At 37.9% G+C, this 16011-nt stretch overlaps 1 protein-coding gene across 4 annotated transcripts in view; it reads left to right on the plus strand.

The window, feature by feature from the left end:
* FOCAD (focadhesin) overlaps window positions 1-16011 on the plus strand; it is a 310232-nt gene that overhangs the window by 88419 nt on the left and 205802 nt on the right. For all 4 annotated transcript variants that reach the window (XM_082843135.1, XM_082843136.1, XM_082843137.1 and 1 more), the window contains 2 exons: window positions 6130-6217; window positions 9528-9730. In XM_082843135.1, the coding sequence (XP_082699261.1) occupies window positions 6130-6217; window positions 9528-9730 (291 nt within the window). The remainder of the gene's footprint in view (window positions 1-6129; window positions 6218-9527; window positions 9731-16011) is intronic.

A 16011-nucleotide genomic window follows, 5' to 3' on the forward strand; every position in this document is an offset into this window, starting at 1 on the left:
GGGATAGAATTCCAGGGGCTGTAAATATTTGGAGTGTACTGATAAAGAGAAGTCTGAGAAAGTACAGCTAGAAGGATTGTATAACAAGCAGAAGAGACAGATGACCATTCCCCCTTTTGAGATACTCCGTCCCATGTCATCTGTCTCAGACATGAAAATCAAGGGAAGGAATATCTCAAAAAGGGGAATGGTCAACAGTGTCCTGGGGAGAGGATTTAAGTATGGGATAGAAAGTCCCCTTAGGATCCAGCAAGTAGAAATTTATTGTTCATGTTAAAGGAAGCAGTTTCAGCAGAGTGATGGTGATAGGAACCAAATTGGAATAAGGGAGTGAATGGTAACCGAGGAAACAGAGAAAGTGAGTGTAGATTTTGGTAGGAGGTGGGAGCCGAGGAAGGCTCAAGTAATCTTTTGTCAGTTTTGTGACTAGCATGGTTTCATGGATGTTGGGACTTTATATATAATATTATATAATGATATATTTGTGTTATATTAATATTATATATATTATCTAGTATAATAGTAATATATATAGTAATATTAAAAATATAATATACATATTATCTATTAGATATAATAGTAATATATAGTAACATGTAATATATGGTAATACATATGTTATAAATTATATAATTAATATAATAAAATAATAATGTCATTCCTATTCAGATGTTTATTTATATCAATTATATATAGTTATACCTATTAGATATAGCTCTAATAGATAATATATTGATATATATTATTATACTAATAATACAAAAATATATAGAAAATATGGATATATAATATTTATAGATAAATAATATATAGAAAATATTAGTTAAATTACTTGGAATTGCCTGTCTTAACTGTAAATGTAATGTACTTAACAGGTAAATCCCATAATGTTCCTTTGTGTTTGTGTGGATTTATGTGAGTAGTAGACAGTTTTTTACGGCAAACACTTTGCTATAGCAGTTAGGTGAAACAGACGAGATCTGTGACGTTTATATTCCAGTCAAATTGTTCAGACTAGAGTGCATAAAAATCACTAGGCAGATTTCATTAAAAATGCAGGACTTCCCTGGTGGCGCAGTGGTTTAGAATCCTCCTGCCAATGCAGGGAACACTGGTTTGAGTCCTGGTCCGGGAAGATCCCACATGCCGCGGAGTAATTAAGCCCGTGCACCATAACTACTGAGGCCCGCGCGGCTAGAGCCCGTGCTCTGCAACAAGAGAAACCACTGCAATGAGAAGTCTGCTCACTGCAACGAAGAGTAGGCCCTGCTTGCTGCAACTAGAAAGTCTGTACGCAGCAATGAAGACCCAACAAAACCTAAATAAATAAATAAAATTGATTCTAAAAAAAAAAAGCAAATGCCTAGGGCCTACCCCTAGAAGTATTGAATTAGCAGGGCTGTGTGGGGCCCAAGCATCTGCATTTTAAACTAGTACCCTCAAATAATTTTCATAATTTTTTTTTTTTTTTTCGCACGTACGGCAAACATCCTTGTAAGCATCAAACAGAGCAAGAAACAGAACTTTTCTGGCCACCCCAGAAGTTTTCCAGGAGCCCGGTCCTAATCACAACCTCCTTTCTCCCCTGACTATCCTGACTTCTATAGTAGTGGCTTCTTTACGTTTCTCTATAGTTTTACTGCCTATGTGTGTATCTGTTCATATCATAATACAGTTTTGGTGTGTGCATGTGTGATCTATCTTTTAGGTATCTTTTACACTAAAGATGGTCTCCTTCCATTCCTTTCCCTACCTCTTTTCTTACTGGCAGTTTGTTTACATATGGAAAAACCTGGCTTATGTGAGCTATGGAGTTTTGTACATCTTGAAATCTGCTGATTGAACCTTGTGGCTCACTTGGACATGTTTCCCAGTTAATAGGTAGTTGGCTATAGAGGCTTGATCAGATTCAGGTTTTTGTTCTGTTTTGTTTTTCATTTCTAAGACCACAGGGAATGGTGTGTTCTTTCATCAAGAAGCACATAATATATGTTGCTCTTCTTTTTATGATGTTGGTTGCTGTTGATGCTCAGTGCGTAGCTCCATTAATTCATTAGGCGTTAAAGAAATGATGTTCTAATTCTATCTATTCTTCTTCATTTATTAGCTGGAATACTTCTATTAAAAAAGTATTTGTTTCTATCTACTATTTGGTTATCCAGTGGTAGAGTTTATATAGAAAAGTTAGGATAAATGCTTGACTCTTTCCCTTTACTTACTAATTTCTAAAAGTATTGTGAACTTATAGATTTAAACATATTTGATGCAATTCAATTTCTTACAGATAATGTCCGCATTAAAATTCAAATTGTCCTGTTTTTGGCCAGTAGGAATCTTTTTAAGTTGGCTCTTGAGTCCAACTTTAAAAATATTATTTATTTTTATTTTTGGCTGTGTTGGGTCTTTGTCGCTGTGTGAAGGCTTTCTCTAGTTGCGGTGAGCAGGGGCTGCTCTTCGTTGCGGTGTGAGGCCTTCTCATTGCGGTGGCTTCTCTTGCTGGGGAGCACAGGCTCTAGGCGCGTGGACTTCAATAGTTGCGGTGCGCCGGCTCTAGAGCTCAGGCTCAGTAGTTGTGGCGCATGAGCTTAGTTCCTCTGCAGCATGTGAGATCTTCCTGGACCAGGGATTGAACCCATGCCCCCTGCATTGGCAGGCGGATTCTTAACCACTGCACCACCAGGGAAGTCTCAAAAATATTATTGATTTTAATGTAGAATTACAGAATACTTTTATTTTGAGCAATGAAATGGTATCTGTGGGAGAAGTTCGTATTTATATTGTGTCTTCCTTCTGCCCAATATTTTAACAATTTTAGAAGTAAGTAAAAAATATGTAGAACTGTTAAAATACTTGTGTTATGAAATTTCCTGTCGCCTAACTCTGTCCCAGTGTTTCTGAGGTGTAAAAGAAAGCCTAGGAAAATTAATTTGCAAACATATATCCTTTCGGTCTATATACCCTTTAATTTGAAACAAAATGAAGTAGAATAAATCAATCTTATTTAGAGGCTATACCTGTATTCCTATATCACTGAGTTTATCAGCTAGATATTCAATTCAAATATTACATTAACTTTTCTTTTCCCCTTTGTTCTTTTTCTACTTTTATATTGGATTTATTTCATTGTACACTGAAAATGGATGTATTTCTTAGGCTACTTTAGTTTCAGTGTATTTGGTCTTAGTTGAACTATTTTTAGCTTATTTAAAGGATAACTTAAGGTGCTTTCCATTTCAAGCAAAATATATGTACTATTTTTTTCTATAAATTTATTTACTTTTTATTTTTTGGCTACATTAGGTCTTTGTTGCTGCATGTGGGTTTTCTCTAGTTGCAGTGAGCAGGGGCTACACTTCGTTGCAGTGCACGGGCTTCTCATTGCAGTGGCTTCTCTTGTTGCAGAGCATGGGCTCTAGGCGTGCGGGCTTCAGTAGTCGTGGCACGCGGGCTCAGTAGTTGTGGCGCACAGGCTTAGTTGCTCCACAGCATGTGGGATCTTCCTGGACCAGGGATGGAACCCGTGTCCCTTGCACTGGCAGGTGGATTCTTAACCACTGTGCCACCAGGGAAGTCCCGAAAAATATGTACTCTTAACAGAAAATGATACTGATTGTAAGGAGACTAGGTAGCTCTCAAAGTGAAGAGTGCTATACATCCCAGCTTTAGTAAGGCTGGGGACCCCTGTTCCCTAACACATTGCTATCAGATGATTCAATCCCACCCACCTTCCTTCACTGTGTATCTCAGTTTATGTTGTCAGATTCCTAGGAAAAATGATCTGATTGGCCCAGCTTGGATCGGTCAACTCTGAGCAGAGGACAGTGTAGGTAGAAAAGCCATGACATGCGATTGTGTGAGCTGGGCTGCCATCTTTGTTGTGTCTGCTTCACATACCTCTGATGCACCTCTGATGTAGTGTGGACTCCAAGGGCTTGCTGTCATTTAGACTCCTGTGACATCTGTGGTCCAGTATAAAGGCATTTCTTTACTTCTTCAGATAGGCTCTAAGTTAGCCTTGGTTCCCCCAGAAGCAGACCCTAAGTTTCCCTAAAGGCAAAAGCAGAACCTGGGTTTCCACAAATGCAAAGGCTTATGCAATAGGAGTTCATTTGCAGGGGTGGTCTCAGGAAGCAGGTGGGAGAGAGACACGAAGAGTGAAATATGAGAGAGACAATGCAAGTATTATCAAGTTGGCCACTGCTATAAGCAATCAGTTGCTCTATATCACAGAATATGCTGAGAAGTATTATGGAATATGTCTCAGAACCTGCCAGAAGGATCCAGAATAAAGGGGGAAGCATTTGTCCCTGGGCTTCTATTGCCAATTTGTCAAGCCTATCGGGCTTTAACTTCCTTGTACTTCTGGATCTCTCAGTGGCCTGGGACAGGAAGCAAGAGTCACTACGGCAATAGCTGTAGTATTTGAAGTAGCACACGAGATGTCCAACACAGGCTTTTATTAAAAGAGCTCATTAAATGATACCATTCTCAGGTGTTCATTAAAAATCAGTCAATCACACAAAAAACTTGTAACCTCTCAGAATTGTAAGCAATTTAAGATCATCTAGTTTAATCATTTACCATTACTTTTCCTTATTTTTGGTGTCTTGATCCTTAGTTCTTTTCCTTTCACCCTCTGTTCTGAACAGGCCAGTCTCACTCTTCCTGGAGGATGTCATTTTCATTTATGCCTTCATACCTTTAAGTTGCATTCCTTTAAAATGCTTCTAGTGCATTTCAGAACCCTGAGAAGCTACTTTGTGGCCCTTCCAGTGATAGCCTGTGTGAAAAAGGCTTTCCAGTGATAGCGTTAGTACAAGTAATACTTTGATTTGTCTCTGATCCTCTTGGTAGCTAGTAAATTTGAAATGTAAATGACCTTGCTGAGTTTTGCTTATTTGGTTGGTTTTTTTTTTTTAAATGAACATGCAGAATTTAAATGCAATTGAGCAAAATGGGAAAGAATGGTGTGATGGTGTATACTGGAAATATATTGGTTTCAAAATGCATTTGTTGTCCTCAAATAGATAACTATTGCTTCATTATTCTCAACTATATTTCAAAACAGTGAACACATATAGGCCCCAAGACACAAATTGGAATATATTCCATTAAAAAAATCCATACATTTTCTTCTTTTGCTAGTTGTTAAAAGTCCATAAACGAGCACGTTAGAAGATTTTGCAGTTTAATTTCACTTTCAGACGGTATAACTAAGATGTAGATATGCATTTATTAATTTGTCCCAGAGTTGATAGCATTTCCAAAATTGTAACTTCTGTGTGTCAGACTAAGTTGTTTTCTCTCTAGTGTTTAACACGAGTCTACCTCACATTTTCTTTTTTTAATTTTTGTGTTTTTTTTAATTTTAATTTTTTGCCTGTCCTCATGATTCATAGGTATTTCTGCTCTGCAGGCACTTCTGTAAATTTCAGAATGAAATAATTTTAGCAAAGTGTGCTGGGCCTTTCTTCTTTAGTTCCGTAATATATTATAATTTTCTTTATTTAGAAACTTCAAGTACTATCTTATGCCACTTGCATTTTATTTATAAGAACTTAATGTACATATCCCTTTTTTCTTTTTCATTTCATTTTACTTGGTAAAATTAATGACTTTAAGTTTCTATCGTTATTGCTTTGCTATATTTAAATATACTTAATAAATTACTGTAATTTAAAAATAATCTCTGCTTCTCTGGTACTGTTTCTTTTATTATAATAACAAGATTTATTAAAATTTGTTAAGTATAATTTATTATGTAAGTTGTATAGATGAATCATGTCTGTATTAGGTAAGCGGACAATTGAGCTACTTTCCAGAAATGAAATACTCTTAAGTATTTCAGGTAGTGTTCAGTGGTTTGCAAAGATTGACTGTTTTGAAGACTACAAGTTTTTCCTCTGAATTAATTTGGTTTATAGTTTATTGCTTTTTGGCCAGATATAACATTTTGAATTTATATGTGACTGCTGTGGCCTTCAACAGTTCTTCCTTTAACACAGCAGGCTTACTGTAAATAATTTTGTACGATAGGTTTATAATATTTCATGTTAAATTTACTCTTCCTGGATACATGTTATAAAGCCTTGGCTCTGGAAACTTCTTCAACTCTTTACTTTTTTTTAGGATTTTCCTGTTGAACCAGTCATAATTGGAATAGCTTTACTACTACTACAGTCTCCGGCAAGTCAGCAGAAGCCAATCTTAAGTCTAGGTAAATAAAAATACACTCACAAGAGTAAAACGTAAGTATAACACAAGTATTGGCAGGAGTCACTTGAACTACATTTCTTGCTGTGCTGTAGAAAAAAAGTCCTGTATACTTTGAGTGTCCATTCTGGAATTTTTCTGTTTAGTCATTATCAAATAGAACTTTCTTTTTCTTATCCAAAAAGGTGTTTTGTGCAAGGTTCCATATACCATAATTTACCAAGTATCTCAGCTGTTCGTTAGGAGATTATGATCTAAATCATATAACAGTGACATTGGTAAATATTTTGAAGGGCATGCCAGCTTATTCACACTTGTATAGCGAACAGAATCAATAGCATAAAACCCTTGAAGGAAAATAAGTGTTTAGCATTTGCGTTTGTTTTTAAAACTCTATATACATGTACTATTCAAAACTGGTGCCACATTGAACGAGACTTAATGTATGATTATTCTCTTAACCTGCCTAGAACAAATGAAAGATAACATTCTTCTGACTCTCCAGTATTGACTTAAAGAAAAGAGAGGAATGGGGCTGAAGGGAGGCAAAAGATGTTCTGTTTACGAATAATGTGGTAAAGAATCAAGGTGCCAGGTCTGGCAGATTGGCAAACAAGTCACACTTTTCAAATGCGGCTTTTACATTAATGTTGCCTTGCTTTAGTTGGGCCACCATAATCCATGTAGTAATGTAGGATCTTGTCTAAATTATGATGTATATGTTATGATGCCATGATATATTGAAACACTGCCACTTTCATTTTTAAAAGGTGCTTGAGGTAGATACCGATTGTGTAGCTCATTCTTCTGGGCATTTTAATTCATCATGATTTTGAGGGTGAATTGCTCTTTCATGTACAGTCTGTCTTGGAAATGGCTTTAGCACATGGAGGGGACCCTTGGCTGTTTTAAGGGCTTTGATTCCTACCCTGCTTTTGCTTATTGGCCCTATGCTCTTTGTACTCTCCTCCCTAGGCCCTTTCTGAACTGCTTTTGCCTTTTTTTCCCTTACAGCAGTACGCATGACATTCTCCTATAGGTATAATTTTCCAGTCCAGTTACTTCTGACAGCCTTAGTTTTGTTATTATTATTTTTGCGGTACGTGGGCCCCACCGTGGTGGCTTCTCCCATTGCGGAGCACAGGCTCCGGACGCGCAGGCTCAGCGACCATGGCTCACGGGCCCAGCCGCTCCGCGGCATGTGGGATCCTCCCGGACCGGGGCACGAACCCGTGTCCCCTGCATCGGCAGACGGACTCGCAACCACTGCGCCACCAGGGAAGCCCATAGTTCACCATTTTTAAGTGTACAATAACGTGCTTTTTAAAGTAAATTTAGAGTTGTGCAACCAGCACCACAGTCTAGTTTTAGAACATTTGCATCAACCCCCCCTCCAAATTTCTTGTGCCCATTTACAGTTAATCCTCATTCCCACCCTCAGCCCCCCAAAACACTAATGTGCTTTCTGTCTCTAAATATGTCTCTTCTGGATATTTCATTTAAATGGATTTTGTTTTTTGACCAAAAAAAAAAAAAAAAAAAAATTCAAAGCCACAGAGAAACCACATTCCTAATTCTGAAGCTATAGTCCTTTATTGTGGCTCATGTATGATAGGCTGATACAGGTTCAAACACTCCAATACTTTTATTATTTGTTGGATAGAAGACTTTTTCTTTTGTAAACCAGTGTCTCTGATTTGAAGTTACTTTAGATAGATTGAATAAACCATATTGAAAACTATTGAGCCAGTATGTCATGTTGAAAAGTAATGAAAAACTATTGTTTAGTAGATTGGGAAAGAGTGTTCAAAGAAATACAATAGCCAAGAGAATATTTGTTATTTCAAATTTTAAAAATGCACAGCACTGATACAATGTTATGCTTCTTAATTATTAACACTGGCCTTGATTGTAAATAGCAATTTATAAAAATGCCTGGAAGATCCATAGTAAAGAATATAGAAATGTTTGTATTATATGAATTTCATGTTTTGTTAAAGATAATGGATTTTCATAATAACTGACAATTATGGATTAAGACTAACATTTAGGCAAAAAATGTAAATTAGTTGTGTCAGAGCAGCAGGGGTTTGTATTTCATGCCATGTTCAGGTTTGACTTCCAAGTGATTTAAAATATAATATTGGACTTCCCTGGTGGTCCAGTGGTTAAGACTTCATGCTTCTACTGCAGGGAGTGCGGTTTCCACCCCTGGTCAGGGAACTAAGATCCCGTATGCTGCATGGCACCGGCAAAAAATAAAAATCAAAAAAATTTTAATTTTTTAAAAAATTTTTTGAATTTGAATTTTTTTAGTGTAGTGGGGAAGTTAGTTGATTACTTTAATAATCTTGCTCTGCAGCCTACAAATAACATCTTTCAGTAAATCAGCGTTCATTCAGTAACTGAAAAGAAAGTATATTTATTCTTTAATTCATTCTGCTTGTAGTCTAGGGGAGACTATACATGTAAGTAAGTGATTGTACATGTGTGTATGTTTCTGATGTGTAAGTTGTGTTTCCATGTTAAAAACAATACTATAAAAATGCGTTGGATTGTTAAGCTGGTTATGGACTTTGAGACTTTGCTGATTTGCTTCTTAGCAGTTACAGCTGAAGGACAGCCCTGCTTCACCTTGTTTACTTCTGCATCTCTTGATACAATTCTCAGCTGGGTTTGTAAGAGAAGCACACATGTTGATCTTGTTATCCATAGATCAGGAGCTCTGCGGTCTCTTGGTTCTGTGGAGGGCAGAGGATCTGACAGGACATAAAGGCAAAAGTTGAATTTTAAAGGAATTCACATTGACCTAAAAAAGAGCTGATTTGACTTTTTGACATATGATATGCATTATCTCTAAAAGTATCATCAAGTTTTCAATTATATACATTAACAGCTTATTTTAGCTAAGAGTTAATTGTTTCATTCTTTTTATTTCTAAAAGGATAAGGTTTATCATCTTAGTTATGTGTCTGACCCAGTTGTAAAGGGGCAAGAAAACTTTTTGCATATTACTCTTAAACAAAATAGCATTTTATTTGACTGTAGTATTAATTTTTTTTTTTTTTTTTTTGCGGTACGCGGGCCTCTCACTGTTGTGGCCTCTCCCGTTGCGGAGCACAGGCTCCTGATGCGCAGGCTCAGCCGCCATGGCTCATGGGCCCAAACGCTCCGCGGCATGTGGGATCCTCCTGGACCGGAGCACGAACCGGTGTCCCCTGCATTGGCAGGCGGACTCTCAACCACTGCACCACCAGGGAAGCCCTGACAGTAGTATTAATTTTAAAACTGTAAATTGTTGTTTTGATAACTAGCTCTGAAGCTTCTCTCTTCTGCTGAGGGTCAGAAAATCCCAAAGTCCTCCTTGCTGCTAGTGATGCCAGTTCTGCAGATATTATCTTCTACTGCCTTGAAAGACTGTATATCCCCAGACGAAGAAGGACCCTCTAGGCAGCAGTTGGCTCTAAACCTTTTAGAAATGGTACAGCAGGAGTGCTACAGAGACGACCACCAAAAGGTAATGAGTTCGTCCTTGTTTCTCTTACATAAAGGTTAATTGGTAATGTGGGGTTTAAGTCACTGCCGATAATCTCACCTCCTAATGATGTATCTGTCTGGGTTTAAATTCTGTCATTGAACTTTACCGTTCTGTCAGGCACTGGTGTAGATGTTAGTATATTCTTCTGGACTGTGAGGGGGCGGTAGTCCGGCTGTGAAATAAGTTTTGGAAATGCTGTGTAATCTTTGTTGCTTGTTGAGTTGCCAGTGTACATTAGTAGTTAAAGGTCCTGAGGAATCCTGCAGAAAAGGAGCTAGTTCTATTTAACCTAGTGCTTCTCCAACATTTCTGAGCATGGAGCCCTTTTTTGTCATCACTGTCAGTTAGTGCGGCTTATTGCTAGACCTGCCACAATCCCTGGTGGGGAATCTCAATTGCCTGGAAGTTCTGGGATCTGTAAGAACTAAGAGGCTTTTGATGCCTCCTGTATGTGGCCCTACTCTGCTGTCACACTCCATTCCTATCCCTGCCTGAGGGCCTCTTACCCCACTCTGCTTTGTCAGTCTCACGGTTCCTGTTAGAATAATGTAGAAGTATTGTCAGTGTCTGGTTAGTGGCTGGGTTCTAGGCCTATATTCGTCAGACTTTTTCTTTTCTGGTACTTGAGTTTTGCCTTTGGTAAAATGTAGTATTATTCCCAGCTATGACTTTTATGGGGATTGAATGAGGACTAAAGAAGATAAAACTGGTGAAGCATCTTAAGTCGCCAGAGAGAGAGGCATTACATAAATGCAAGCTAGTGCCTCAGTTGTTCTGTCTGCAAAAGCAGAGATTCCTCTAATAATGTATGATTAAATGTTCTGGCAGCAAAAATCCAGCCATTGTTAGGGATTGCTGGTCCTGTTCCTTGTTTGATCATACAGCAGAAAGTAGCCTACAGGCAAATTGAATGTATGCTACAGTTTCCTCAATCCTAATTGTTTGACTAAAACTTTAAAACTTGAAATAGGTAATTGATTTGCATTAAGAGAAGGAAGTTCTTGCATCTGCTCTGACAGGACTACGCACTGTGGCCAAAAATTTCTAATAGCTTTTTACCTTCCCTCTTGGTTTGCCCATAGAGAACAATACTTGGATTCTGAATGGGGGTAGGGACAGGGCACTATGTCTGAGAGTTCTGTTCCTTTAAATCATGAGTGATATGTACTGAGGATCACCCTAAATCGAATGTGTAGGTACTCAGCTTACTATTTGTTCAGGTGTGAGTGAATCTTATTCATCAGCACTAATAGCTGGATTTTTCTCTTCAGCAGCTGGTGAAGAGGGAGGAGGAAGGAATGCTATTAGGGGGTAAATGCCTCCTGATGCTAGTGTGCTGCTTTCTTGAGCCTTTGAGTGGATATATGATCACCCTTTAAAATAATTTAAGCCACAGTTTACTGTTGGCTTTTCTTCTGCACCCGTCCAGACTCTAGATTCCAAACATACCTGTAAATTTAACTTGCCCCAAACCCTCTGAGTCTCTTCCTGAATCTTTGCTTTTGCACAGGATGATCTTTTATCTCTTTTGCCTGATCTACTCATTCTTCAAGACCCAGCCAAGTGTTCTCAGCCTCCCTGAGTTAGAATTCATTACTCTCTTTCCTTTGCATCCAAGTACTTTTAGCATTACTCAGTTGTGTTGTGTCTTAATTTAGGGGGTACATATTTGTACATTCGACTATGCTGTGAGCTCACTGAGGGAAGGAATCTTGGCCCTTTTCACACTTTGCCTTTATTCTCTAAGCATGTTAATATTTAAATTGCAACAATTGTTGAACTTTTGGTATTTTTTCCACCCTAGGTGTTTCTGCATTATTTTTTTCAGCTGATTATAGATGGGAAAATTAAAAATAGCAGTTGTTAAACTGAATACTCTATTTTCCACATACTTAAAGAAATAGGTAACACCCTAGCTTATTTGTCTTTGCATCCTCCACACTTGACCTATTGTTGGCCGCATAGTAGACATTCAAGAAATTTCTGTTCAATGAGGAATGTGTGCTTCTGATATGAATACAAAAGATCATTTTACTGTCTTGATTTATTACAGAAAGACATTTAAAATCACAGAGTTTTGTTGTTTATATTTTTATTATTTATTTTTGAATTGGTGACTCCGACTTAAGAGTGTTTGGTTTAGAAATAAAGCGTTTCTTCAGAAGTACAATTCTTCTGATAAATGAAACCAAGGGTAAATATACTGTACCATGTAGTTCTCTATTACCTATCCATTTCTGAAATGTTGATAACCAAGAAATAAAACATATTTTAACTTGTCCCAATTTCTAAGAATTAAAAAAGATATCAAGCCAGCCATTCATCTCTTTCAAATAAAAGATTAACATAATCTAATAAGCTTTTATTTATTTATGGTGTATGAAAAACAGGATCCCTTTGTAGCTGTTAAATGTGATATTTAAAACCACCTATTTGTGTTCTCCTAGGTGAAAATATCAAACACTGGTTGTAAACTCTAAAGTCCTTAAAATCTTGCTGCCCCCTACCCCAAAGAATGTTGGGGGGAGGGTGGAGAAAGCGCCAGTGTATGAGTCAGGGTCTAGTTAGGAGAGAGAAACCACACTGATAATTTGAACAAAGAAAAACTTAATACGAAAAATGGTTAACTAGTAAAAGGTGTTTAATTATTGAAAGCTGTAAATGAGGCTCTAAGGAATATCTCAATAACCAGTGTAGGGAGCAGTTACTACTTCTAGGGCTGAGGGAGAGTACGCAAGGATGGAACTAAATGGATCTCCCCGCTCAAGGCTGATATCACAGCTTGTTGGAAAGATTGCAGTTATGGCCTGCTAGCTGGTGAAGTGTGCTGGGAGTGCCATAGGCCAGAGCTGGGACACAGGAAGCCAACCGCTGGGGTCTCTTGCATGCTCTTGGGAGCCATGGTTGGGTGAAATAAAGTGGGAAAGAGACTTAAAAGCTAAATTCCTGCAATTATATAGTAGGGCAAGATTCAGCTCTGGAGAAATGTTTTAGTCAACAGAAAGATTTAGAGACAGTGTGACTGAGCTAGGATTTGTCATACATTTATTCACTGGTACTTTTTGATAATGTACTTTATTCAAACTTAAATAAAGTACTGTGAACTTTATTACCTTGGAATAAAGCAGTGCCTAGTAGGTTTCATTCACAGTTGCTTTGAAGTAGTATATAATAAGCAGAAAGCATTTTGAATATTTGTCTCTTAAAAAAATCAAAATTTGTAATAGATTGTTGTCCTATTTATAGCTAAAGTTAACATTTATTGAGCACATGCTCTGTGTAAGAAGTTATATGGGTCAACTCATTTCTCACAGTAACTTTGAAATAGTTTTGTTTTGCCATTTCCAGCTGTGTGGCCTTGGACTAATGGTTGAAGCTCTCCGGCCCTTGGCCAGATGGGCAACAAAGCCCCTGCTTCATGGTGCTGTTTATTAAGCATGTCTTACGTTCAGGCTCCATTTTAAGTGCTTTGCCATATATTAAGTCATTTGATTTTATCTCAAACTCTTTGAGGTAGCTAATATTATTGGTCTAATTTTATCCAAGAGTTAACTGAGGCGTAGAGAAGTTAGGTAACTTGCCAAGGGTCATGCAGTGGGAGGCTGGTTATTTTTTTTATTTTTTATTTTTTTTCTGTACGCGGGCCTCTCACTGCTGTGGTATCTCCCGTTGTGGAGCACAGGCTCCGGACGCGCAGGCCCAGTGGCCATGGCTCACAGGCCCAGCCGCTCCGCGGCACTTGGGATCTTCCCAGACCTTGGCACGAATCTGCGTACCTCGCATCGGCAGGCGGACTCTCAACTACTGCGCCGCCAGGGAAGCCCTGGTTATTTTTAAAAATAGATTTATTGAGATAAAATTCTCGTACATATGCTTTACTCATTTAAAGTACACAACTCAATGGCTTTTAGTATATTTGCAGAGTTGTGTACACAACAACACAATCAATTTTAGAACCCTTTTATTACTCCAAAAAGAAACTACTCCCAAATAATATTCCATTGTATGGAGATACCACGTTTTATTTTTTCATTCATCCGTTGAACATTTGGGTTATTTTAATTTTTTGGCTATTGTGAATAATGCTGTTATGAACACTCCTATACAAGTTTTTGTATGGACATAGGTTTTCATTTTTCTTGGGTAGATACCTAGGAGTGGAATTGCTAGGCCATATGGTAACTCCATGTTTGATCATTTGAGGAGCTGCCAGACTTTTCCAAAGCAACTGCACCATTTTACATTACCACTAGCAGTGTATGAAGGTGCCAGTTTCTCTACATCCTTGCCAACACTTGTTATTGCCTGTCTTTTTTATTATAACCATGCTAGTGGGTGTGAAGTGCTATTTTGTTGTGGTTTTGATTTGCATTTCCTTGATGATAATCTTATAATACTCATTTTACAAGTGAAGAAATTGAAATTAGGGAGGTTAATTAACTTCCCCTCATTGAACAGGTAGTGGATGGTAGGATTGAGATTCAGATTTTGTCTGTTTGACAAATAGAGTTTAGATTTGCCTATACTCTATTGCCTCCACTTCGTTCTTTTGAGTTTTTTTTAGCTGAACAGTGATTTATCATCTTTGTGCTGAACTTGGAGTTAATAACAGCATTTCAGATTTACAGGGAAACAGTAAATCAATAGTAAGTTGAAGTAAACTGGTTTCGTAAAAGCTTTTGGTTGGACGTTAAAAGGAATTAGATCTTGGGCTTCTATCATTGTCTTTTTTTTAACTTTTTATTTTATATTGGAGTATAGTCAATTAACAATGTTGTGATAGTTTCAGGTGTACAGCAAAGTGATTCAGTTATACATATACATATATCTATTCTTTTTCAAATTCTTTTCCCATTTAGGTTATTACATAATATTGAGCAGAGTTTCTTGTGCTATACAGTAGGTCCTTGTTGGTTATCCATTTTAAATATAGCAGGTGTACATGTCAATCCCAAACTTCCTAACTATCCCTTCCCTTCACCTTTCCCTGCTAGTAACCATAAATTCATTCTCTAAGTCTGTGAGTCTGTTTCTGTTTTGTATAAGCTCATTTGTATCATTTCTTTTTAGATTCCACACGTAAGCAATATCATACGATATTTCTCTTTCTCTGCCTGAATTACTTCACTCAGTTTGACAGTCTCTAGGTCTGTCCATGTTGCTGCAAATGGCATTATTTCATTCTTTATAATGGCTGAGTAATATTCCACTGTATATATGTGTCACATCTTAATCCATTTCTCTGTTGATGGACATTTAGGTTGCATCCATGTATTGGCTACTGTAAGCAGTGGTGCAATGAACATTGGGTTGCATGTATCCCTTCGGACCATGTTTTTCTCTGGATATGTGCCCAGGAGTGGGATTGAATTGAAGTGTCATATGATAGCGCTATTTTTAGTTTTTTTTTTTTTTTTTTTTTTTGTGGTACGCAGGCCTCTCACTGTTGTGGCCTCTCCCTTTGCAGAGCACAGACTCCGGACGCACAGGCTCAGTGGCCATGGCTCACGGGCCCAGCCGCTCCGCAGCACGTGGGATCTTCCCGGACCGGGGCACGAACCCGTGTCCCCTGCATCGGCAGGTGGACTCTCAACCACTGTGCCACCAGGGAAGCCCTATTTTTAGTTTTTTAAGGAACCTCCATACTGCTCTCCATAGTGGCTGCACCAATTTACCTTCCCACCAACAGTGTAGGGGAGGGTCGCCTTCTCTCCACAGCCTCTCCAATGAAATACCACCTCACACCAGTCAAAATGGTTATCACTGTCTTCTTAATAACATGGATACCGGGGATGGTGTTCATTGTCTTTTGGTGATAATTAACCACTACCAAGCCTCTCAACTCTTGACTAGATTCTTCATAGAGGTGTAGAGTTGAAGGACTCTCTTTAAGGCTTTATCTTTTCCAGTCTTCTGCTTCTGGTCTGGTAAGTGATAAATTCCTTCTAGCAAAAACTGGTCCTACTTTTAAGTGTCTCTAGGTTTGTTTCCACACTCCCTCTCCAGATCAAATCCTGGCCCCATTTTTGTTAAGCCTGTTTTAGCCAACATTATAGATAACTGTTGTTCTTTTAAGTTAATGAAAATCTATATTGTTCACCTGCATTCACGATTTCTTTGTCAGTCCTCTTTAGACAAAGAAGTACTAGCAGATGTCTTATTGTTAATATTTAGTGTACCTGAAAATTTTTATTAGTTTTTTTTAAACATTTATTGGAGTATAATTGCTTTACAATGATGTGTTAGTTTCTGCTTTATAA

This window comes from Leucopleurus acutus (assembly GCF_964270905.1).
Source record: "Leucopleurus acutus genome assembly, chromosome: 7".
Classification (NCBI taxonomy): Eukaryota; Metazoa; Chordata; class Mammalia; order Artiodactyla; family Delphinidae; genus Leucopleurus; species Leucopleurus acutus.